This window comes from Malania oleifera, chromosome 10, assembly GCF_029873635.1.
Source record: "Malania oleifera isolate guangnan ecotype guangnan chromosome 10, ASM2987363v1, whole genome shotgun sequence".
NCBI classification, from domain to species: Eukaryota; Viridiplantae; Streptophyta; class Magnoliopsida; order Santalales; family Ximeniaceae; genus Malania; species Malania oleifera.
In genome coordinates, this window is record NC_080426.1 from 89465698 (window position 1) to 89493086 (window position 27389).

A 27389-nucleotide genomic window follows, 5' to 3' on the forward strand; every position below is an offset into this window, starting at 1 on the left:
TTTTCACCTTTATTTTACAAAATCTCAGTTTTATAATTTCCATCAATGGATCTAACACTTTGATCAAAATTTTCATAACTCCCCACAAAGGAAGTGGGGGAGTTAAAAAATCTACTGAATTCATGGTCTCTTTCGTGGGCTTAGATTCACCATATAGCAAAGTTCATTTTAATAAGCAACAAAAAAAATATTTGAGTCTTTCCAAAATTGAAAGCCAGTTAGAGCTAATTCAAGCAAAATGAGCGTTCTCAAATCATATTTCAAGATCTTGTGTAGTAGTAGATAAAACCAAAACATAACTAGCAAAAAAAAAGAAGAAAAACATAACATAAATGACAAGGAAGAACAAGAAGGGGAAGAGGGGAAAGAACATATCGGTGTCGGAGGATAAGGAAAATGTCGAAAGAGGAGCAACAACACTAAAGGTGCTCGTTTAGCAATTGAGAGACCGGAGATGTGAGAGGGGGAGTCGAGATTATGTAATTTGTATTAATTTTTAAGAGTAAAAAGGTAAAAAAGCTTCTAATTTATTTTCTTACTTAATCAAGGAGCATTGATTTTCTTAAAGGCAATCTAGAGCAATTTTAGAGGTTAGCCAAATAGTATCGGCCATTGAGCACAAGCAAGCGAACCCCTAGGCTTAAATTTCAGTACTAACGTGTGAGTTGGGCGAAGGCAAGTGGAAAGCCCTGGAATTTTGGTCCCTTGTCAAGTCACTTTCCTAGTTGTAGTTCTAATTCTTACTATTCGATTGTATTAGCACGGACGTAGTTGGTACTTGAGGACTGAGGGTGGAGGCCGCCCTGCCATCGGGCGCAGTCGACTACGATGGATCGTCGCAGATCTACTATGTGTCATCGGGGGAACTTCTTTTGTTTGCGTTTCATCTGCTCTTCTCTTTTACTGGTAATCCCTCCGACTCTGCATGCTCTCTGCGCCGTCATCCCTGTTTTTCACTTGCTATGATTTTCTTTTATCTTTTTTGGGAATAATTGTTTCTTGGTCCATGCTCCGATTAAATTGTTTCAGAAGCGGCTTCTCGATGCGAGAGAGAGAGAGAGAGAGAGAGAGAGAGAGAGAGAGAGAGAGAGAGAGAGTTTTGAATTGAAAGTTTTTAAGACTGGCGATGCTCAAACTGCTGATATGAAAATCTAAATTCTTTCAACTCTAATAAAATATTTTGTAGTCTAGAACGAAAGAATTTCGAACATTCATAGTTGGGATATCTCACTTTGAGTATTTTTTTTTTCACATTTCTTTCATCAAGCCAGAGGGGCAAAGATGAATAGGAGGTTGTTTTTCAATGTTACATGCAATAGTCATCCTTACCCACCAAATAGCCATTTAGAGACTCCGCCCAAATAGATTCCAACACCCCCTTCCCCTCCCCTCCATAAGTAAAAAAAAAATAAAAAATGAAGAGAAAGCGAAGGAAGAATAAAGAAAAGGAATCTTTGATGGGAAACTCAATACACTTTTAACAACTTGGTGCTTCTACTAGGGCTACACTCGGGTCCAGTTGAGTCAATGTGATGGGATACTCTATCTAAGACTTAAATTGCCTTTGAAAATTTTAAGCTCAGAGCTCTACTTGAACTCGAGCTTTCGATTAAGTTCAGTTTGGTTATAAGGTAATATTAAATATATGTAATATGTAATACATCACCTATAGAATATAAAAAAATAACAAAATAACAAGAGCTTGATTAGGCTTATGAGGATCATTAGAAAACTAAAACTCGAATCTTCAAGTTAATTGAGCAACTTGACCTTGACTTGAATTCAAATAGAGTTGAGCTGCAAAGTGAATCGAGTCCGACTAGAATATAAAAAATAACAAAATAACAAGAGCTTGATTTGGCTCGTGAGGATCAGTACAAAACTCAAACTCGGATCTTCAAGTTACTTGTTGGCTTGAATTTGAACAGGGTTGAGCCGCAAAGAGAAGCGTGCCTGACTAGCTTGCAAGTGGGTTTGAATTACTTAAGCCCTTACTATGTACATAATTCATTTTACCACCCTTTAATGTTTTTTTCCCTCTTCTTGTGTTGTTGACTACACGTTTCTTTTGATTGATATAAACTTTGTTTCATGACATTATCATTTATCTGCACTTGATATATTCTTGTGTATTCTCAGATAGTCCTTGCTTTGCAAAACAGCTCCTTGATGGCACCACAATTCTCCTTATTTCCTTATGAGGATTAACTTATCTTACCATTATGATTATGCACTCACCTTTTAGACTTGTTGTGGTTGCTTAGGATACCTAGTCATATATTTGTAGAAGAGGTTAGCTTTGACAATTAATACATTGCAAAGACGGTGAGTTGCATTGAATAATGATTTTTGGGACAATGTTTATTAGTTCTTTGCAGTCAGGTCACATGGTTCCCCTTTTGGAACTCGTAAAACTGCTAAGTCATCGGTGTTTTCTCTATTTAACCTCAAAGAGAAGAGTAGGTTTTGGAGTGAGGCTGTTATACGTGATGGTATGTCTGTATCTTCTTCATTTAAATTATAACAGTTTCCGATTTTCTGATTTATTAAGGAATAAGTTTCTTCTCTTTGTTGTGAATTTGTAATGGTATCTATTGATTTTCAGAATTTGAGGATTTGGAATCTTCTAACCCCAGCATGGTTGGTGTTCTCAATTACACTCAGGCAGGTAGTTAAATGTCTACTGCTATTGCTTTGTTGGAACATCTTGCCTTTGTTTCTGCCAGTGAATTGTATTCAAGTTGTAAAAGTTTGCTTTTAATATGTCATGATCTCATTATAATATTTTTCTTTAAAATTTTAATTTTATATGTTTTAAAAATGTGAACCACATGTTTTTGTGTGTGTTTGCTTCTTCATTATTTGGAAGACCTATGATTTGTCCCTTTAAGGATAACGAATTTGGTGAGAGTTTCAATTGAACTACCAGATGTTAGAAAGTCTTTCTTGCTTTGGTTGTAAAATTTGATGAGGTATTGGACTCATTGAACAAGTAGTAATTTATTGAGATATCTCTAGTGAACTGTTGGTTCCTTCTCCTAGTTCTCTTGTCCTTGCCTAAGGCTATAATTTCATTTCTGTATAATTTATTTGTCAGTTGTAGGTGCACAGTTTTCATTCTTAGACTTGACTTTTGTATGGGTTGTTAATTTCCATAAGCCCTTTCTCATGGAAAATTGATATATAATGTAAACCACTTGATAGGCAATCATACAAGGCTTTGTTGTGTTGAACTGATCATTGTTTGAATATTTGTTTTTTCTGGTCTGCAAATTGTGTAATGGTTAGCTTGATGTTTGGATTGCTATTTCTTGTGTCTCCGAAGTAGAGCGATGTATTTAGAAGTACTACAGTGGTTCAGCATGATATTCTTATGATTATTTTCCCAACATATGAATTAAATAAGTTATTTTTTGCTTTTATTTTATGATTAAAAATGTAGTAGTTTGATTACTGATAGAATTGTAGCTTTGTCCAATTTGAAAATTGACAGTATCAAGGCCTCGTAATTTTTTTTTTCAAAAAATTATCTCAGGTAATATTGCCAATTATCTAAAGCTCTCCGAAGTTGATTCCATCCACCTTCCGGTTCCTGTTAATTTCATTTTTATAGGATTTGAAGGAAAAGGGAATCAGGGTACGTAGTTTTACCACTTATCTCTATTCACTGACATATTTCTAGCTTTCTTGTTTAGTTATAACCAATGATGGGTTATTTGGTGGGTTCTGCTTCACAAATTTTGCTAGATTTTAAGCTGCATGCTGAAGAACTTGAGCGCTGGTTCACAAAAATCGATCACATATTTGAACATACACGTGTTCCACATGTTGGTGGAATTTCCACTCCATTTGACAAGATTAGCATGGAAGATGTACAGCAGCATCTTCATCTTCCCATTGTCAGTCACATAAATTACAAGTAAAGATTATCATTCTTTCATCTACTTGTTCATGTTGGTGTTATCTGTGCTTAACAGATTTATACAGACGTGCCATAGAAGCTTACTTGGTTTTCATGGATTGTGCAGTTTCTCTGTTCATGCCATACAAATGGGTGAAAAAATCACTTCTGTATTTGAGCATGCCATAAGTGTCTTGGCTCGCAAGGATGATGTAACTGGTAACAGGTAAAATAGATACAATCTCGAATACTATTCAAATTGTGTAATCCTTCTTTGATCTTGTAATGAGAAGCATGGATGCTTTGTTCAGCTTGTGGATCCAAATTCATGTATTTGTAGTTGTTTTTGATATGCAAGAAGAACTGATTATTAAAATATCTCCAAAGGGGGGAGCTATCCATGTATACCAATCACTAGACATTGCATTTATCAAATGTTACCAACCAAAAGATGTCATGAAATTGTACAAAGGAATCATGATCTAAACAAAGACAGTGGATCCCTTTCTCCTTCAATGATTTTTTAGAAGTCTTGTCATCCTCAAACACCAATTGCGTCTCTCCCTCCATGTGGGACAAAACAGGGCCAGGGGGATAATATCTCTCAACTTCTTGTTTCTAGATCTGCTGTCAATCCCTTTCTAAGCTGTGGGCTGCACTTGAACATTATTTTCTATAACCCATTTTTAAAATTTTTGTAGAAAAAAGAAAATTTATTAGAATAGGAAAGAGAACGTGCAATGAAGAGGACAAGGACGATTCATACAGAAAGGGAGAACAGAAAATAAAATATAAAACAGCTCCATAAAGCCTTCCCATCATGCTTAACATACTCTGAACCAAAGTTGGGCTACTGCTATAATAACCCCAATTGATCCACAAAGTTGCGCACACCAAAGACCAATTGGTCCTGACCCATCTGGAATGCAAAAAATGGTTCAGTTACTGTTTCCTTGTGTACAAAAACATCTATTAGCAAAGCAACGACCTTTATTCTTATATTTCCTTTATTTTAGCATATTGGATTTCATTTAGTTTGACATTGTTGTTTGAAAGGTTGTTAATTTAAATGTCCATAATAGGCATTTTTGTTTTTGTTTTTTGTTTATTTATTTATATTTATCTTGATTCATTTTCATGAAAACAAGGGATGTGTTTTCCTTTTGTTTCCAGTTATAAAGAAATCATGCAACTGTGTAGCACAAAGCCACTTTTTTCTTCAAACATGAAACATGTTTTTTTTTTTTTAAAGTCAAAATAAAAACAACTAGATTAAACTCATCAAAACTTGAAACAGCGACAACACAGGAAAAGAGAAGTTTCCTAGCTTATACTTAAAATTTTAATGGTATATAAGAAGTTTTTAAAGTTTTAACCTTATTATTATTATTTGATCTACAAAGAAATATATTAAAAGAAAAAAGAAGAATAGTGGTCTTTTTGGCATTCCTTGGGTGTTCGTTAAATGTATTCTTTCAACATGTTTCTTTGGAAGACATGGAACTGGATTGGCCGGCATTTCTTTGTCTTGTATTTTCTCTCTTTTATTTGGCTGCTTTATTTTTTTATGGGAGGATATCTTGTCCTTGCTTCAGTTCTTTGCTTCATTCCGTGGCGCGAAATCCATCATTGGCTAAACAATCATTTGGTTATGCCATTTTGGGCTTTGCTCTAACCGAAGCCATTGCATTGTCTGCCCTAATGTGGCCTTTTTGATCTCATCTGTATTTCGAAAATGGAATTGATCAGAAAAATTTGAACTTTTTTATTTTCTGGAAAGATGAAACCTGGAAATAAAAAAAATTTATCTATCCTTTTTTTCACTAAAGTCAAAACAAGCCAAGCCCAACATTTCCAAGGCTTTTTGGATTAAAGAAAAAGGACGGCACTTGAGATGAAACAAAGGGAAGTGCACTATCTTCAATTTTTACAACTCGAAAGGCGAAACGCCTTCTTAAGGACCCAAAATGAAATTTTGAAATGCGTGGGAACTTCCGGGATTAAGGGAGTTCCCCCAAACTTGGTTTGTTGTTATTGTTGTAGTGTTATATTTGATGGTTAGACTTACAATTTTTTATAAAATATAAATAAGATACTTTGTGAGCGATGGGAATGAGATGATTGAAACTGGAATCCATAAGCTTTTAATTCTAAATATCAGTTCAACATATTATAAAATGGCGTATAGACTATGAAGTCCATGCAAATTTTGTGGACAAAGTTTGGTAAAAATGAAACAAATTTATACACCTACACATAATCTCATATAATTGTTTATAATTTACAGTTTCGAATAAAAAAATCACATGCATTATTATATGTTCCTTAGTTTTCATAGTTTTCATTTAAATTATATTTATTATTATTTGGGTAAATAATGCGTGTCTGTGCACATCAGAAACTAGTATTATATCTTGCACAGTTGGTGGCCTTGATTCCTCCTCCTTTACGCTAAAATCTATTTGACATGCTTTATGCGTGTGAAAGATGGGCTTCAATTACATTTGGATGTTTCATTTTTGCTCTTAGCGGCATGTTGTGTTCATATTTTTCTGTTGAAATTTGAAAAACACGGCTTCCCATGGTTTATAATGTTGATATTTCTTCTTTTATTCTATCTTATGGTACTATTGATTCTTGAAAATTTCATTTTCATAGGAATTTAATGATAAGGAGGTTGAGGAGTTCTCTTATTTTCTTTCTTTGTTTGAGGTTTTTCATCCTTTGTTGGGAGGGATATTTGCGTGTGGGATTTGGATTTCTCTAGAGTTTTGCTTGTCAATCTTTCTTTGACCATTTGATTGGTTCTAATATGTCCTTTCCTCTCCATTGTAGGATTTGGAAAGCCAAAGCTCCCTCTAAGATTAAGGCATTCGTTTGGTTAGTTGTTCTTAATAGAGTTAACACCAACAATCTGTTGCAAAGTAGAAGACCTTGTAAGGCATTATCCTAAGATATTTGTGCTTTATGCTTTGACAGTTCAAAGTCTGGTTCGTCTCGTCTTATACTGTTAATTTACTTGGGGTGTGTGTGAACTAGATTGTCTGGATTACTTGGAGAGAATTGGGTCTATGAGTTTGTGAAAGATTTAATGGCTATTTCCTTTGGAGGTTTTGGAATGTCTGAGGATGATAGTAGACTCTGGGGATGTCTTGTTCTTGCTGTTTTGGGGATTTGGTTTGTACAGAATGCTTCTATTTTTACCGTGTAGAGGTTAAATTTATCTGTCTTGAGTTGGATTGAATTTATGGCTTTGCTTTAGGCTTTTGCTGCTGGTTGTTTTAAGGGAACTTGTTTTTGGGATTTCCAGTGGGATGGGCAGGCTTTATTATTATGACTTTGTATCTTCTGTTTTTTTTTGGCTTTTATTTCATGTTAGAAGGATTTTTTTTATCCTTCTCTGTGTATTCTTATCTCTTTTAGTGATTTTTTTTTTTGGGTGTCAAAAAACGTTTTTTTTAGGGGCAAAAGACACTCACCTCCCTTGAGGTTTGACAAAAAGATAGAGACCCCCCCTGAGGTTTCAAAAATGCCTTAGACTTTCCTTGAGGTTTCAAAAATGCCACAGACTTCCCCTGAGGTTGCCAAAAAGACACAGACCTCCCCTAAAAAAACTTTTCTTTTTGTAAAACACAAGGGGAGGTCTGTGTTTTTTTTTTGGCATACTTTAGGGGAGGTCTTTGTTTTTTTTTTTGGCATACTTTAGGGGAGGTCTCAGGAATTCTCGAAACCTCAGGGGTGCTCCTTGATATTTTTGAAACCTCAAGAGAGGTCATTGTCTTTTCACCAAACCTTAGGGGAGGTCAATGTCTTTTCCCTTTTTTTTTTTCAATAGCAAAATAAGAGATTTCATTAGAAAGAGTAGAATTTACAAAGAGGAGAATAAGACATCTCCCATGAAAATTCTGTTAAATCTAGAAAAAAGGAACTAAAAACGCAAAACGTACTTTGAAATATCAAAGAAAAAAATTTCTTCAATCACGCTGAATTTCCAAAAAGCTCACTCCCATAAAGCATCCAAAGCCAATGCACCATGAGGAGGCCAAGTAATGAATCTTCTCCCAAACCAGCTGCCTATTCAATTTTTTCCTTGAAAAATTGATGTATGCTCGAACCATAAACCTCACAGCACTGCATATATTCCACATTTCCAAAGAGCAGCCCTATCCTTCCTTCTTTTGTAACCCTCAAAAGAGAGAGCCAATATTCCTTCCTTTGATGCTGGACAAACCCAAGCCTCTCTAGATGTGCCAAATAATTTATGCTAGATGCTCCAAGCAAAATCATTATATAAGAACAAATGAAGTGCTGATTTAGAATTCAAATAACAAAACACACAAACTTCTAGAGATATGGCCTTCAAGTGTCCTGATTTGTAAGAGATTATTAGTATTGATTTTATTAAGCATAGTCAGCCAAATGAAAACCTTAATCTTTGCGGGAGCTTTGGCTTTCCAAATACATGAGAATAGAGGAAAACAAGAGTTGGAACAAGTCAAAAATGCAAAAAAAGTTTTACAAGAATATACTCTCAAATGATCCAAAGCCTAAGACCAAGTATCCATAGTTGAAGAAAGATGAAAATTGTTCAGTAACGACAACGAGGAGGAGAGTTCCATCAACTCTTTATCATTTAGAGATCTTCTGAAATGAAAGTTCCAAGAGACTAGAGGGCTAACCAAATCGACCACTAAGAAGGAAATCATAGTATCTTGCCCTATGCTCAATTGAAAGAGGCAACAATAAGATGTGGATAGAACATCATTCCCCAACCACGAATCTTTCCAAGAATGAATTTGAGAACCCCTCCCCACCACAAAATTAATGTGAGGTGTGAATAAGGGATAAATCTAAGAAATAGATCTCCATGGACTTTTCAAAGAACGTCGCAAACTAATAGTGGTATCCCAATCATTCACACCCAACCCATGCTTACTTCTACTCACTTTATGCCACAGAGAATGATCTTCTAAGGGAAAACACAATAATTGTTTAGCTAGGAGAGTGATGTTTTTAACACCAAATTCCAAGACCTAGCCCTTCCTCCATTTTAGACCTGCGGACCACCTCTGACCTAAGTGATCTTGAAAACACCCAACTCCTGACCATAAGAATCTCTTATTATTTTTTCAATCATATGTGCAATCCACACTAGAATTTTAAAAATTGACAAATAATATAAGGGGATGCTAGATAAACAAGCCTGAATAAGGGTGATTCTGCCCCCCAAGGAAAAAGAGTGCTCCCTTCCAACCATCCAACATCTTGGCTGCCCTTTCCACCACCAAGTTCCAAAATTCAGGGATCCCTAAGTCAAAGCCACTCTAAAAGACCACACCCCACCTTCAAAGCCCGCCCCTAGCACGCTCAAGAGGCACATTAACATTTGCTAGACCACTTTTTCCATAATTTATTTTAAGCCCCGCTACCCTCTTAAAGACATGGAGGATACCCAAAACACATCTAAAAGGCCTATGATCCTCTAGAAAGAATATCATCTGCAAACTGCAGATGAGAAACCACCACACTCTTTCTCCCGACTTGCAAACCTTTTGCCAACCCCCAATTCCGCAGCCCTATCCACCATTCTTATTCAACACATCATCTATTAGGACAAACAAAAAAGTCCAATGGTATCAAAAAACATTTGTGCTGGTTTAACTTATGTTAGCTGAAATTATCTAATTAGTTGGCATATATGGGTTTATAGTAGGTCTTTCTTTTGCCTACTTTTTATGATTTTTGTAAATTAGTCATTAAACAGTGAACTTGCATAACTCATGTAGGGTTTTTCCCCCCAAATATTGGTTGAACTGAGTCATTTTTTTTTTGAGGTTTTTTTGCCAACTTTCTTTCGTTTTGCATATGCAGGGTCGATGGAGATACCATTTGGCAAGTGGATGTGGACATGATGGATGTTCTTTTCACCAGCCTAGTTGAATATTTGCAACTTGAAAATGCATATAACCTCTTTATTTTGAATCCCAAGCGTGATGTTAAAAGAGCCAAGTATGGGTACCGGTGCGTATCTTAGCAAATTTACGTTGTTCTTTTCTTTTTTGATTTTTTGTTAAAGTCATGTTTTTTATGCATTGAACTTTTTTCCTTTAGATAAAAGAAGAAACTAGATTAGAAAAGGAGGGCATTTCTAAATGTTACAAGACAAGAAGTCGTCCTTAAATAAAAAATAAAATAAAACAAAATAAAATAATAATCAATCAATTTCATTGCACGTCAATAAGCTGAAGCTCTGGAAACATATGAAAAGCAAGACCCCGCAAAGTAGCCAAAAAAAAAGGACACCCTAGATACCATTTTTGGATCCATCATACCCCCATTAAAAATTCTAGAATTATGCTTCAACCAAATACTCCACACAATAGCAGAAGTAGAACATCTTCAAACTATTTTTGCTTCCTTAAGAGTGCAAAAACCGTTATAACTTTGAAAAAAAAAAATCCTTCCAAAGACGCTGGGCGCAACCAAAACTCCCCAAAGACACCTAAATGCCTTCAAGAAAAAGGGCAATGTAAAATTAAATGAGCATTCATTTCATTACTAGAGAAGGCAAACATCTGGAGACATCTTCAGAGGTTGTTATAGCTATAGCAAAATTATTAGTATGGACTCTATCAAGAATGGCATACCAACTAGAAGCCTTGATTTTAGATGGAGTTTTGGCCTTTTAAATTAAGGAGTATAACGGAAACAAAAACCATTAACATCACAAGTGAGTTGATAAAAAAAGGCTCCCTCGACCCACCCAAAATCTAAACTATACAATTAATATGAGAAAAAATAATAAATAAATCAAACATCCTCAAGAGTTGGGTCAGACGCTACAATTAATTGATATGTGAATTTGGTTGTCTTTGTAGTGGGATTGTGTTAAGCATTGGTAAAAGACCATGACAACCAATACTGAGAGAATTGAAATGCTTGAGGCGTGGGTTGAGACAACCAACAATGTGGCTATGGAGATGGCCAAACTTGCTGAACATGTTGATGCAATGGACGGATCACAAAAGTATCAATAGGGTTCTATGGTGGAGGTGTCAGAGGACCTTCATGTGACGGTAGAACCTTTATAGGCCTAGATGGTGAATATGAATGCCAAGATGACCCTGATGGTTCTTGCCATGGGAAATTCCAATACTATGGAGTATGGAAGAACAGAGGTTCCAAAACTAAGAACATATGGGGGTGCTCATGACGCAAAGGAGTTAGAAAACTTCTTGTTTGACATGGAGCAATACTTTCATGTAGTGAGACCAACTCGGAGCAAGCGAAAGTATCCATGACAACAATGTACTTGAGTGGCGATGCTAAGTTGTGGGGGCATTCCAAGTATGATGAAATTGAGAATGGGCTTTTTGTAGTTGATTATTGGGTAGACTGTAAGAGAGAACTCAAGTCCCAATTTTTTTCTAAGAATGTTGTGTACAATGCTCGACGAAAACTACGAGATCTTAAGCACATTGGTTGAATTAGGGAGTCCATGAAACAATTTTTTGCTTTGATGTTGGATATCTGAAACATGTTGGAGAGACAAGTTGTTTTATTTTCTTGAGGGGTTGAAATAGTGGGCATGGGCAGAACTTCATTAACAAAAAGTTCAAGACTTGCCTATTGCACAGAATTCTGTGGAATGCTTGATTAAATATGCTGGAGAGAGTTCCAAAATGTCCAAAGAGAGTGGCGTGGGTGGAAAATGGAAACAAAAGAAAGTCTTTCAAGAAGGGCAAACCTAAAAGTGGGGGAGCTGACACCAAGGCATCAACTTCAGAAGAAGTTCGTCTTCTCGATTGTTCAACACATCTAGTGGTAAGGATAAGATGACATGCGTCTTATGTTGAGGCCCTCATAGAGTTGTCAATTACCCTCACTAGTCATCCCTCAATGCCTTACAAGCTTCCATTACGGAGAGGGCACTAGAAGATGGTGAGGATGCGGGGGAAATCTTGAGTATGTGTGGAATGTGGTTACTCAATGCATTGGAGAGGTAGAAAAAATAGACAAAAGTTACCTAAGCAAAAGGGTTAATGTTTATGGATTTATGGATCAACAGGAAGAGCACCTGTGCTATGGTTGATATCGGGGCTATCCATAACTTTATCTCATAGACAGAAGAGCAGAGACTCAACTTGACCTTAGAGAAGGATTCAAGAAGCATGAAAGTGGTTAACTTTGCAACTTAGCCTACTTTGGGAGTTGGCAAGCAAGTCAACGTGAAGCTTGGACAATGGGTGCGACATGCAAATTTCATAATTGTGCTGATGGATGATTTCCAAATGATTCTTGGAATGGAATTCTTGAGGGAGACTAAGGAGGTATTGATGTTATTTGCTAGTCCCTTTATTTGATGGGAGGCCACCTTTGCGTGGTGCGAGTTGTTGTGAAGAAAGGGGACCATGAGAAGTTCCTCTTAGCCATGCAACTCAAAAAGGGTTGGAGAAGGGGTGAACAAACATATCTTGCCAAGCTAGTGGTAGATTAAAATGTAGGCCAAGTGTGGGTGCCTATTGCCATCCAAGTTGTGTTGGATGAGTATAAAGTTATGATGCTAAACAAGCTACCTCATGACTTGCCTCCACAACAGGGTGGATAGCATGAAATTGAGTTGTTGCCAGGAGTGAAGCTGCCTGCTAAAGTGCTATATTGGATGAACCCTTTAGAGTTGGTAGAGTTTAGAAAACAACTTGATGAGTTATTGGAAATGTGTTATATACATGCTTCCACAATACCATTTAGAGCACCGGTGTTGTTTTAGAGTAAACATGATGGGAGCATATGGATATATGTGGGCTACCATGCGCTCAACAAAGTGACTGTACACAACAAGTATCCTATTGCATTGATTGTTAAGTTGTTTGATTAACTAAGTCATTCAAAATACTTTTCCAAACTTGACTTATGGTCAGACTTCCATTAGGTGAGGATAACAAATAGTGATGAACCGAAGACGAGCTGTGTGACATGGTATGGGGCGTATGAATTTTTGGTGATGCCCTCGGGTTGACGAATGCGCTATCGACATTTTATACCTTGATGAACCAAGTATTTCATGAGTACCTTGACAAGTTTGTCATGGAATACTTGGATGATATTGTTGTCTATAGTTTCACTTTAGAGCAACATAATGAATATCTATAGAAGGTGTTCAATAGACTGAAAGAGAACAATCTTTATGTGAAGAGAGAGAAGTGCTCTTTCACTTAGCAGCAAATCAAACCCATTGGTTATGTGATCGAGCAAGGTCAATTAGGATGGATGTGGAGATGGTGAGGGCTATTCAAGACTGGAAGATCCCAATGACAGTGAAGAAACTGCATTCCTTTCCTGGACTTGGCAACTATTACCGACAGTTTGTGGAGGGGTACTTGAGCAGAACTGCCCCATTAGAAAATCTATTGAAGAAGGGTCATATATAGTACTGCATAGAGAAGTGTCAAGGATTCTTTGACAACTTGAAGGAAGCCATATCTCCAATCTAATTGGTTAATTAAAATTTATATTTATTTATTTTATGTGAATTATCATTGTAAGTCTCCTCCATTTATATCTAAATCTCTTTTTTTTTTTTTCTTTCTATTTTTATATATAAATAAAAGCATATCTTATTTTTTTCAATTGTCTTTAAACTTTTGAGTAGTTCTTAGTCGTCCTCTGTCCATCTATTTTGACAGCTTGAAGGAAGCCATGATGCAAGATCTGGTACTTGCTCTTTCGAGCAACTTGAAGGAAGCCATGATGTGAGATCTGGTACTTGCTCTTTCGGGCATTATGAAACCCTTTGAGGTACAGACAAATGCATCAAACAATGCCCTTTGGGGAGTCTTATTATAGTATGGGCGTCCTCTTGCATACAAGAATCGTAAGCTTAGTGAAGCTGAATGGAGGGAAACAATTCAAGAGAAGGAGATGCTAGCGGTAATACATTGTTTTTGCATGACAACATTACCTGCTTGGGTCAAAGTTCGTGGTAAAAATAGATAACTTGGTTGTGAATACCTACTTGACTCAAGATTCATAGGCAATTTCTGGACATAACTTTTTCAGAATTCTCAATTCACACCTTGACATCTCTTTGAGTTATGACTTGTCGATAGATGGATAGATAGAGACATTCATCGGGCTACTAGAAGAGTACTTGCTCCATTTTGTCACCACCAATTAGAAGAATTGGGTGCAACTGCTCAATGTGGCTCAATTTTGTTTCAATGCTCAAAAGAGTTTAACAACTATTAATTCTTTTGAGCTTTTTACGAACGAGTAGCTATTGTTGCCTCGGACAATGAATGAGCCGCAAAGAGGAAAGAGTTCGAGAGCTTACTTCTTCATCATAGAAAGGAGACAGAGTGCAAAAATTGCCTGAGCCTACTTGGTGAAAGCTTTCAAGAAAATGAAGAAGTGGGTTAATCAAGGGAGAAGGCTGTTGCACCTCAACGTAGGTGACTTGGTGCTTGTTAAGCTCAATCTTGAACAAATTAGATCACTACTGGGTCAAGATAGGAGACGACTTTGTAAATATGAAGGATCAGTTCGCATCTTGGCTAAACTTGGGAAGACCTCTTACGTGGTTAATCCTTTTGCTTGGATGAAAGTTCATCGTGTGTTTCATGTAAACTACCTCAAGCCATTCAATGACGACATCAAAGATCTAAGCAGAATTCTATCTACAAGAGATCCATCGAAGATAGTGCAACCTAACAAAAGAGAAGTTGAAGTCATCTTGTAGGCAGAGAGTTCACGTCATCGGGGAAGAAGTGACACAAATTCTTAATGAAGTAAAAAGTCATCCCATTCTACACTGAGGCATTGACCCAATCAATTAAGAAAACCTATGCTACTATTTACATGATGGTAAGTTGGTAACCCATTTCATGCCACAATGCAAGCAGTCACAGGCATGCATACTCATGACATTCTCCCCCACTTATGCAGTCGATGTCTTTGTAGACTTTGATGCTAGTTACTTATCAACTTTGTGCACAAACATTGCAATTGTTCTGTTGAAATCCAGTTGATTTCTACGTCTCGAAGGCCTTTCATTTCACTAAAAATTCGTGTTGTTTCTTCCTTGATGATGTGAATTCTCTGTTTGCAAGGATGACTTTAACTTCTCTTTTGTCAGGTTGCGCTGTCTTTGGTGGTGCATTGGTTGGTTGACTTCTGAGTAGATCTTCAAAGTCAATGTTAAATGGCTTGAGGCAATTGACATGAAGCACATGATGCTCTTTCATCCAAGCCAGAGGATCAACCTTGTAAGAAGCCTTCCTGACTTTAGCCATGATGGGAACTGGTCCTTTATATTTGCGAAGTATTCTCTTATCTCGACACAGCACTTACGTATTCTATTCAAGATTGGGCTTAATGAGCACCAAGTCTCCTACGTTGAAGTGTAGTGGTTTTCTCCCTTGATCTACCCACTTCTTCATTCACTTGAAGCTTTTGCTAGGTAGGCTCTTGGACTCTTTCCTTTGTTAGGTAGGCTCTTGGACTCTTTCCTTTGTACGACTAGTCCACTGTGTGAGGTAATAGCGACTGTTAGCCTATAACAAGCTCAAAAGGAGTCTTATTGGTTGTTGAGCTCTTCTAGGCATTGAAACATAACTTAGTCACATCGAGTAGCTGTGCCCAATTCTTTTGATTAGGGGTGATGAAATGGTGCAAGTACTCTTTTAGTAGCCCGTTGAAGCTCTGTATCTATTCATTTGTCTGCGAATAGTAACTTGAAGAGATGTAAAGCTGTGAATTGAGGATTCTAAAAAGTTATGTCCAGAAGTTGCATATGAAACTTGAGTCTTAGTCATTGATAATATCTTGGAGAACACCTTAATACTTCAAAATATGTTTAAAGAACAATTGTGATGTCTTCTCTACCGAATGGTACTTTGGTGTGGGTATGAAAGAACGTACTTCGAAAACTTGTCTATAACCAAAAGTATAGACCTTGCGTCTCCCACTTTGGGTAGGTTGGCGATTAAGTCAAATAAGACATTCTTCCACATTCTCGTTGGTAATTGAAGAAGCTCTAATATCCCTGCAATCTTCTTCCACATCACTTTGTCTTGCTGGCAGGTGAGATAAGTTTGGGTATACTTGACTACCTCATCAAGCATTTGTGACCAATAAAACCTTTGGTTTAGCAATGCCAAAGTGCGATGCCATCCTACATGACCTGCCTATGTGCTATTTGGACACATTCTTTGTAGTGTTTTATTTTGATCTTTAGCTCGAGGCACGAAGATTCGGTTACCATGTGTTATCAACCATCCGTTTTCTACCCAAAACTATTGTGTTTTGCCCTCCGCCAACTTCATGAGGTTTTGGGCAATTGGATCTTTGGCAAGGTTCTTTTTAATGCACTCCTATGTTATCGCGGTAACCTTACTTACTGTTAGAGGTTATTTATGTTTTCTAGTATTATTATTAAGTTTTTTAGTATGTTAATTAGTGAGAGTTAGTAAAGGTATTATTGTTATTGGAATGTGTTTGGTTTTTATTATAAATAGAGGGAGAGACCTATTTTCAAGTTAGGTCATTCATTTAATCAAAATCTCAACATAGTATTTGAGCGTGATCGAACCTAAACCCTATTATACTCGGTCGTCGCCAAAAAACACATTTTCATCATTGCTCTTCTCATATCCACCTACGCTCTTCATTATTTCACAAAAGCAACATTATAGCCAAAAACATAACCCCTTAAAGCCTACCTCCACAAAACCCCATTGCAGGCAAGTGCCCCACATGCCTCCACGCGCTGGCCATGCCAATAATGTTGACCCCGCGTGCTGGAGGGTGAGAGATTTTCCGGACACCTTTATTTTTTATTTTTCTTTTGCCATGTTCTGATTTCTTCTCTATACCATATTATCAAGCCGCTGGGCATGCTTTTTGCACAAAGATCCAACCTTTTCTGACCATGCATTCGTGGTAATCCGTTAGTTGTTGTTTGGTGTTCGTAAAGGCTTTTTTGTGAGTTTCTTGGAGAAGTGGCAATGTTTGCAAGTTGAGTTGTGAGACAGTTTCTTGGTAAGTCGTTCACCTCGTCTGTCGTTGTATCAGTGCTTCACATAATTTACAATTGTCCCAATTAGTTTTGATTGTTCTTCTTGTTTGACATTGATGTGGCTGCAAGTTTGTGAGTGTTAGGATGGAGTCTATGAATCTCAAAAGCATGTTTCCTTCATCCCTGCCACATATAACGACTCAAAAGTTGGATGGAAAGAATTATGTTCAATGGTCTAAAGCTGTGTGGGTTTATTTAGCAGGATTAGGGAAATCTGACCACTTGCTTCAATCTGATCCTTTTAATGAGAAGAGACAAGAAGTGTGGATTCAGGAAGATGCCTTGATTAAACCTCTTGTGGAATTCGATGGAGCCACAGATTGCATGGATGTGCATGCATCTAGATACATGCAAGGAGATTTGGGATTATGCCAAGCTTTTGTACTCTAGTAACATTACACATATGTATGATTTATCCTAGGGTTACTTTCACTTACAACAAGGAGATAGGAGCATTGTAGATTATTTTGGAGAGATGAAACATATTCATGAGGAGCTAAACGTCGTGCAACCTATAACCACCAATGTTCATGAGCTCCAATAGCAGAGGGAGCAGATGACATTTTTTTGGGTACTAGCGGGCTTGAGACCTGAGTTTGAGGCAGTCCATTCCTAGATATTTAGTAGTGCAGAGATGCCATCATTTGCTGATGTTTATTCTCCTCTCCTTCATGAGTCCTTTAGCACACGTTCTCCTGCTCTTGCATATGGCTCTGAGAGGACAACCTTTGCTACATAGGGTGATTCTGGTTCTCTATCAAACAACCGCATAAGTTATTGAGGTGGTTCAAGTGGTCATGGTGGTAGAGACGGACGAGGTAGCGGCACTCCTCGTAAGTGCACTCATTGTAGACGAAGAAATCATACTATTGAGCAGTGTTGGGATCCCCATGATTGACCTTCATGTGTTAGCAATGCAGCCGCCATTGACTTCACACCTTCAGAGGCAGCCAATGCAGCCACCACTGACTCCACACCTTTGGAGCCTAGTGGGGGGCTAACGTACTGTATCCATGTTAGAGGAAGAATATTCTAAGTTCCAGCAGTATCAAGTGTCACAACAAGCTTCTCTACCCATTTCATCTCTTGCCCGAAAAGGTAATCCCATAGTATGCTTGCAGTCTAGTACTTCTTGTCCTAGTCCTTGGGTTATAGACTGGTGCCATTGATCATATCACATGTATACCTAGTTTCTTATCTACTCTTTAATATTCTACAAATTTACCTTGTGTTACTCTTGTTGATGGACCCCCCACTGCAGTCAAGGGAATTGGGACTGTAAATCCTGCCTCTTCTATTTCTATCCCTTTGGTTTTGTATATTCACAAGTTTCCTTTCAATCTTATGTTTGTTAGCAAGATAACTAAATCCATGAATTGTTCGGTAACATCCTTCCCTGATTTTGTGGTTATTGAGGATTTGAAGAGGAGGAAGACGATTGGCGGAGGTGTGAAGCTGGTGGACTTTATCACTTTTCGAGTCACTATCTCCTTCTATTGGCTGCACTACTACTGTCATACCTCTCCGAATTGAAACATCTTATTCCTGATTTGAGTCTTGTCAGTTGGGAAAGCACCGTGTCCATTTCGCTTCTCAAGTCAATAAAAGGGCTGCAAGCCTTTTCATGTGAGTCCATTCTGATGTTTGTGGCCGTAGTAGAGTTGTGTCCAAGTTGGGTTTCCGGTACTTTGCAACCTTTGTGGATGATATTCAAGAATGACTTGGCTATATTTAATAAAAGATCCTTTTGAGTTATTTCATATATTTTGTGCCTTTTGTTCTAAATTAAAGACTCAATTTGGTTTGCCAGTTCGACTACTTCGAAGTGATAATGCTTAAGAGTATTTCAGTTCATAATTCATTACTTATATGATTCAGTTTGGTATTTTCCATCAATCATCCTATGCCCACGCTCCTTAACAAAGTGGGGTTGTAGAGAAGAAAAATAGGCATATCCTTTAAATCACTTGCTCCTTACTTTATCAAATGCATGTACCTAAAGTGTTTTGGAGTGATGTTGTACTTATTACTTGCTATCTGATCAACAAGATGCTATTCTCTATTTTTAGTGGTCAAATTGCCCACTCCATTCTCTTTCCTAATTCACTTTTATTCTCTCTCCCTCTTCATATATTCGGGTGTGCGTTCTTTGTCCATAAACTAACTCTTGGGGTGGATAAATTTGATCCTTGTGCTATAAAATGTGGCTTTCTTGGCTACTCATATCCTAAAAAGGGATATCATTGTTATAGCTTTGTGCTGCATTGCTTCTTTGTTTCTGCAAATGTTACCTTCTTTAAGTCTACACCTTAATACACCCAGTCCCTAAGTGTTTCTGAGCTCAATGAGTCTCTTCCTTTGCCTAATCTTCCGAATTCTACTTTGCTGTCCTTGCCCAACGAACCATCTCAATTTCCATGTAGTTCGAGTCCTTCTCATTCTCTCGATCATCCTAATTTGCAAGTGTATTCATGACAGTGGCTCCAAGGAAGAGAGTCCCCTCTAGATTCTACTCTTACGCCTTTGGTTTCCTGGTCCTGTGATCATATTTCCCATGATGTTGATCCTCCCATTGCTGTTTGGAATAGGGGTGTGCAATCGGTCGGGTTGGCCAATTAACTGAATTTTTTCGGTTAACTCTCCATTATAACCGAACCGACCGAATTACACTCCTTAACCGAACCGTACTCGACCAAACCAAATTTAGCCAAATCAAATTATAATTAATTATGGAAAAAAATGTGATTGTATAATTTGTTTGCTTTCAAAATTCAACTTAATAATTTATATTGAATTATTAATTAATTACATAATTTGAGCATTTTATGGATTTAGGGAATTGTGGGAACCCTACATTATATAATTTATATTTAATTATTAATTAATTACATAATTCAGTTAAATCGGTGAACCGAAATTCACTTTCTCCATAACCGAATTGAAAATCGAATAACCGAATTTTTCAAATTATAAAATCGAATCGAACTGAATTAAAAATTAACCAAATTGAACCGATCGAATTTGGTCGGTTAATTTGGTTAAAACCGAATTATGCTCACCCCTAGTTTGGAAAGGTAAAGGCTACATGTACCCAACATCCCATTTCCAACTATGTTTGTTATGACTTCTTTTCACGCTCCTATTATTGTTTTGTCATTGCTTTATCATCTACTGCCCTTACTAAATCTGTTTCGGAAATCTGAGCCCACTCTAGGTGGAGGAATGCTATGGTTGAAGAGATGAATGCTTTATAAGTCAAGGTCACTTGGGATTTAGTATCTCTTCCTCCTAACAAGATTTGTGGTTGGTCGTCACTCGGTATACATTGTGAAAGTCACCCTTGATGGATCTGTAGCCCGTTTGAAGGCCCGTCTTGTTGCTAAGGGGTATACTCAGATGTATGGTTTGGATTATTTGGACACTTTTTCGCCGATTGTCAAACTTACATAAATACATCTATTCATTTTCTTGGCTACTACTTAGCACTGACCTCTATATCAGTAAGATGTGAAGAATGCCTTCTTGCATGGTGATCTTAAGGAGGAGGTTTATATGGAGCAACCACTTGGGTTTGTTGCTTAGGGGGAGTCAGACTTATTGTGTTGGCTCAAGAAGGCACTCTATGGTTTAAAGCAGTGTTGCAAAGCATGGCTTTGTCATTTCAGTTTGTAGTACTTGAGTTTGGTCTTCGACTGTATGCAAAGGATCATTCTGTGTTTTATCATCATACTTCATCGGGTAGGATTCTTCTTGTTGTTTATGTGGATGATATTATTATTATAGGTGGTGATGATAAAGGTGTTTAGAGTCTCAATTTATTCTATCAACTAAGTTTCAAACCAAAGATTTGGGACCATTGAAATAATTCTTGGGTATAAAAGTATCTAGATCTTGTATGGGAACCGTTTTGTCACAGAAGAAGTATGTTCTTGATTTGTTGGATGAAATTGGATTGTTGGGATCCAAACCGGTTGATACACCAATGGATCCTAACAACAAGTTAGTTCCAGATATGGGTGATTTGCTGCCTATTCCTGGACAATACCGTAGACTGTCATTGGGGCGCAGTAATTTGCATCTTGAGATATCTTAAAGGTGCACCGTAGAGAGGTCTTTTATATCATGATCAGGGTCACATTTTTGTTCATGGATATACATATGCAGATTGGGCTGGGTCGCCTTTCGATCCGAAGATCCACAAGAGGGTATTGTATCTTGGTTGGTGATAATTTGGTTTCTTAGAAGAGTAAGAAATAAATTGTGGCGGCCAAGTCAAGTGCTGAATCATAATATAGAGTTGTGGCTTACACTACTTGTGAATTTGTCTGGTTGAAGAACATGTTGGAAGAATTGGGTTTTTCTCATTCTCAGTCTATAAATGTAATAATCAAGCTGCTCTTTATATTGCCTCCAACCTAGTCGTTCATGAGCGGATGAATCACATTGAAGTTGATTGCCATTTTGTTCGAGAGAAACTTGTGCAGAAGTTCATTGTTGCCGCTAATGTGAAGTTTGATATGCAGCTTTTTGATTTGTTTACCAAAGCTTTGGGAGGTGCTCGTGTTAAATTTGTTTGTAACAAGCTAGGAGCATATGATATTTATAATTCGGCATGAGGGGGAGTACAACAAGACGTCAAAACCAAGCCTTAAGTCTCACTAGGTGTGGTTGACTTTATGAATTCTTTTCTGCCAATTTATGTGATTATGGACCATTTCTTTTGACAAATTCAGGGCTATTAAATCCTTACTATCTCCTTCTAAGTTATTTTAGGTCTACCCCCACCCCTTTTATTGCCCCTCACACTAACTAACTCACTCTTCCTCACTGGCGCACTATGTCGCCTACATTGCAAGTGTCCATACCATTTGAGTCGTCCCTCCCTTATCTTATCTTCTATAGGAGTTATACCTAACTTACCGCGGACGGCTTGAGGGGGAGTGTTAAAGGTTATTTATGTCTTTTTGTATTAATTAATGAGAGTTAGTAAGCGTATTATTGTCATTAGAATGTACTTTTTTTTTTTGTATGATAAATAGGAGAGACCTATCTTCAAGTTAGGTCATTCATTTAATCAAAATCTCAACACTTACTATCAAGTGTGTTACCATTTGTAAGACCGTAAGCTCGGCCTTTCTACTCAGTTCATCCGCGACTTGGTACATCCGCCCTACTAATCAAACTCCTCTAGGAATTCTTGCCAACTGGCCTATTTGGGTGATAACTTTGGTTGTGTATAGAAGTGACTGACAGCCAAGTTATCTGTTTTCACCACAAACTTTGACCTAAGTAGGTAATGTCACCACATGCGTAGACAATGTATCACTATTAGTAACTCTCTCTTTTGTGTTGTGTACCTCTGTTTAGCTTCACTAAGCTTTCAACTCTCATACGCGGTAGGATGCACGTCTTGTAACAGGACTCCACCATGGGCATAATTTGATGAATTTGTTTGTACCTAAAAAGGTTTTATGATGTCTGAAAGAGCAAGTATTGGATCTCGCATTATGGCTTCCTTTAAGGTGTCAAAGGCTCCCTGGAACTGCTCTGTTTAGTTCCACCCATGACCCTTCTTTAGTAGTTTTGTCAAAGGAGTAGTTCTTCTAGAATACCCCTCTACAAACTTTCTGTAATAATTGGCAAGTATAAGAAATGAATGCAACTCCTTCACTATTGTCGGGATCTTTAAATCTTGAATGTCTCTTACCTTCTCCATGTCCATCTTGATGGGGCCATGTTTAATCACATAATCAAGGAATTTGATGCTCTATTAAGCGAAAGAGCACTCTCTCTCTTCACATACTGATTGTTCTCTTTCATCTTATTCAGCATCTTTTGTATATGCTCTTTATGTTCTTCTAAAGTGGTACTGTAGAAAACATCGTCATTGAGGTATACCGCAACAAACTTGTCAAGGTACTCATGAAATACGTTGTTCATCAAGGTGAAGAATGTCACTGGCGCATTTATCAATCTAAATTCCAGCACCAAGAATTCATATGCCTCATATTGTGTCACATAGGTCACCTTTGATAATCCCTATATGCTATTCTCACTTGATAGTAGCCTAACCTCAAGTATAGTTTGGTGAAGTACTTTTCAAGACTCAGTTGATAAAAAAAATCATCAATCAGTGGAATAGGGTACTTGTTGCGCACAACCACCTTGTTGAGCTTGCGGTAGTCCACACACATTTGTAGCACCCATCATGTTTCCTCTGAAACAGCATTGGTGCTCCGAATGGTGCTTTGAGAGGATGTATATAGCCCGTTTCCGATAACTCATCAAATTGTTTCCTTAGCTCCCCTAACTTTGGAGGCGCCATTCGATATAGTCCTTTAATAGGCGGCTTCACTCCTAGTAACAACTCGATATTATGCTTTACACCTTGTCATGAAGGCAAGTTGTGAGTTGCTTGTTTAGCTTCACAACTTTGTACTCATCCAACATACATTGGTTGGTAGTAGGCACTTGCTCTTGGCCTACATCTTCATCTACCACCATTGTGGCGAGATATGTTTGTTCACCCCTCCTCAATCCTTTCTTGAGGTGCATGGCAAAAAGAAACTTCTTATTGTCTTGTTTCTTCACAATGGTTGGCACCATGTGAGGTGGTCTCCCATCAAACAAAGGGAACTAGCAAACAACATCGGTGCCGCCTTAGTTTCCATCAAGAATTCCATTCCAAGAATCACTTGGAAATCATCGAAAGGTACAACTATGAAATTTGCCTGCCTCGTCCACTATCCAAATTTTACATCACTTGCTTGGCTACTCCCACAGTAGGTTGAGTTGAGGAGTTAAGCCCTTTCATGCGTCCTAAATTGTTCTCTAGGGATAGGTTGAGTGTTTGCGCCTAGTGGAAAAAGCACGTAAGAAGATAGAAAAGGGGGCATAGAGATGCACCTCCATATCCATCTCCACCGCAGCTACCCAATACACATCTTCTTGAACTCCAAAATGCACATGAGAAAGTTTTTTCTAACATGATTTAAGGCCTTCTCTATATTTGGCTTGTGTATTACCCTTCACTTCCCTCCTTCAATATACCATCCACTTCTTCATTTGCAATAGAGGCACGTCATTGATTTGTTGCCCCTTAACAAAATCATTTTGGAATGGTCCAACTGTGTCACCCACCCCTGTCGTCAACCCTCTAGCCAAGACTTTGGCAATTAGCATGTACACACATGACATAACCCGCCAAGCTGATTGGGTGATAATTCTATATATTAGTGGCACCACCAGTTCTCTGTGGTGCAAAAGTCTTAACGGTATTATTAGAGTCAATGTTTTAAAAGGCTCGAGGCTTGCCTGAAGAGGAGGCATGCCAAAAATACCTTGAAACCTAGTTTAAAATACCAAATCCCAAAAAGGCAAATGCATTATACACTAAGGCTGATGCATTTGTTCAAAAAGCATGCCTTTTGCGTATTTAAGCTTACGCATTTGGAGTGTGTGAATCTTAAGTTAAATTTGGCTAGAAAATTTTAACCTGTATTTGTGAAAAGGAAATTCCTAAAATGAGTTAATCTAGAACTCTTGAACCTCAACTTTTCCAAAATAATTGGGAGTTGCATCTTAGATCATGAAAATATTTTGACCTTCATACTGTTACAACTATTTAAATTGATTTACACGAGGAATTCGAATTAGTATATTTTTGAATGCCTAACATTTTTTTGAAAATTTAATTTTATTTGTAATTTTTATAATTTTTTCTAAAAAGATGTAATTTATTTAAATATTTTTATCTAAAAACTAAAATATTTAAAAGGCTTGCATCTTGGCTCACAAGGCTTAAAATGCCCCACTTTATGCCTTTGCCTTTTATTAATTGAAGCGCTATTCACAAGATTTGCTATCTCATAAAATTCACCACCCTTAAGCATGTCAAACCTCATCCTCACAACCTCCCAAGTCTCCTAAACAGAAGCCATGGCGAAGCCATTGTGTTCAATCCCTTGTTCCTCAAAGGTCTTTTGAGCCAGCTTAGCTAGCTTGTCCACTTGCCACCAGTTTTCTTGAAGCCAGATCTCTAACTGAGGTCTTTGATCACTGATTCCATGTAGTTTTTTATTTATATTTTTTATTTTTGTAAAAATAAAACTACAACCCCCCAAGTTGCGATGGCTGCATTATGCAGTGTAGAAAGGGATGAGAATATATATATATCTATTACAACAAAACACACAAGCTTATTCGGTAGTACATTGTGACTAGGAGTGTACAAAATTTATTGGAAAATTGAAAACTAACCCAAAACCGGACCGAAATAAGTTTCAGTTTGGTTTTTTGGTTTTTGATTCTTGAAAATAGAAAATTTCAGTTTTTGTTGAAAAAAATGAGAAAATGAATTATCTAATAAAATTAATGTATAAATTTTGTTATGTAAAATATATGTTGGGGTTAGGTTGCAAAATATTATTATTTTGTAGTATTTTTTTACCTATAATTTTCCTTTTATATTTCTTTTTTACAACTTTAATTTTTTCCAGCTATCCATTGGATATTTAATTTAGTATTGTTAAAGGGATGAGTGTTGGAGGGGAATGGTGGGGTTTTATAGAGATAGGGCGGCTCCCCCTCCTTAGGAATTTTGATGTGGAACAATGTGGCTCAAGAGTCCAGCCAAGTGAGACCAAGTGCGCTCCATCTGCAAGTGCTTCTCTGCATGACTGCATCCCATTTCATTGTCCCATATTGGAAACGCTAAAAAAATTTCAACCTCTCTCTTCTCTATAAATAGAGGTTTCCCCTTCCAACTCTTTAATCCCTCCGGCTGCCCTTGCATGTTTAATTGCACTCGGCTCATACTCTTGAATTTTGTTACCTGAGGGTAGAACTTTAAATTGTTACAATACTTCTCCAAGGCATAATTGTAAGCGGTTTAATAACTGAACCAAACCATAAAACCGTATCGGTGCGGTAAGAAAACCGTCTGTTTTAGTTTGGTGTCGGTCCAGTAATTTTGAAATCCAAAATTTACGGTTCAGTTTTTGGTGTTGGCGTAACCAAATTGTGCTGAACCAAGTACACTCCTAATTGTAAATTCTTCTTTGCAACAAATAATTAGCATTAATTGTACCACGAAGAACCCAGAAGGAGAGGAAGGGTCTCTGGGTGACTTCAAAGACAGATGACTAAATACCTTAACTCTTAACTGAAAAAAAAACACATACCTACACTCTTTGGTGTACTGGTAACTGTGAAGTTTGTTATTTGGATTTACTTTCTATCTGAGATAGTTAGATCTTGTAGACCTTTTGAATTATGAGTAATTCTGTTGTTGATCTGGCATCCCCTTGGTGCTATGTTATTAAATTTTCTCTGTTTTGCTGGTAAAAAATAAACAAGATTACAAACAAAAGCCTTAACTTTGGAGGGAGCACTAGCTTTCCAATTAACTGTACTTAGTGAAATAGGATTACAATTAGGGACACAGTCCAAATGAAAATAGAAAGAATTCGCTAGAGTAAAGCACCAAAAGTGTCGAAAGGCCAAACCTAGATATATTTTCTAGAAAACAAAGAAAAGAATCAAGAAACACAGTTGTAGCACCATTCAAATTCTTTTGTAAGGTGGAAATTCAAAGGAACTATTAGAATTTATTTATGTCTTTTAGTGTTATTATTATTAAGTGTGTTAGTATGTTATTTAGTGAGAGTTAGTAAGGGTATTGTTGTCATTAGAATGTATTTGATTTGTGTTATAAATAGAGAAAGAGACCTATCTTCAAGTTAGATCATTCATTTAATCAAAATCTCAATATGGTATCAGAGCATGATCCAACCTAAACCCTATCATACCCAGCCGTTGCCCGAAAACACATTCCTGTAATTGCCCTTCTCAGATCTAGCTCCACTCTTCATTATTTCAAAAAACCCACCATATAGCCAAAAATAGAAACCTACGAAGCCTACTCCCACAAAACCCCATTGCTAGAAATAGCCCCACGCCCACCATGCGCCGGCCAACTGTTGGTAGTGCTAACCCCATGCGTCACGAGCCAAGCTTGTTTAGGGCATTATGCTTGTTTGTGACCACTTGTCTCGTGTGCTTGGGATGAGTTTCTATCATGTATATATTAGTGTAGGGTTATTTTTAAAGATGGTTTTTTCCTAAGCTAAAAAGGGAGTATGACTCCTTGGATATATTGATGTTTCCTAGTGCCAGAGTGAGAATTGCAAAGAAAGCTCTTTAGGGGAAGGTGAGTGTTCATCAACTTTTAGAACTCAATATTTATTGTAAACGTGTTTAGCTTACTGGCTTCCCTCTCTACACACACATTGTTAACGGAGGTGTTGATTAATGAATTATGTTGCTTCGATGTTTATCACTTGCGTTCCATTGCTTTCATGAATTGCTTAACGCTTCTGCTTACATTTCCTTTAATGACAATGAAAGTGTATG

The 27389-nt window shown here is 37.3% G+C and overlaps 1 protein-coding gene across 3 annotated transcripts in view; it reads left to right on the top strand.

The window, feature by feature from the left end:
* The first annotated feature begins 351 nt into the window (after positions 1-351).
* Positions 352-27389, top strand: part of LOC131166336 (uncharacterized) — a 91383-nt gene continuing 64345 nt past the window's right edge. Inside the window, exons 1-8 of one of the 3 annotated variants that reach the window (XM_058124793.1) lie at positions 352-510; positions 761-906; positions 2369-2492; positions 2606-2668; positions 3536-3637; positions 3748-3919; positions 4029-4127; positions 9773-9922. In XM_058124793.1, the coding sequence (XP_057980776.1) occupies positions 829-906; positions 2369-2492; positions 2606-2668; positions 3536-3637; positions 3748-3919; positions 4029-4127; positions 9773-9922 (788 nt within the window). In that variant the 5' untranslated portion in view covers positions 352-510; positions 761-828. Of the gene's footprint in view, positions 676-760; positions 907-2368; positions 2493-2605; positions 2669-3535; positions 3638-3747; positions 3920-4028; positions 4128-9772; positions 9923-27389 lie in introns of all 3 variants that reach the window. The other 2 variants (XM_058124792.1, XM_058124794.1) reach the window with 2 other exon arrangements.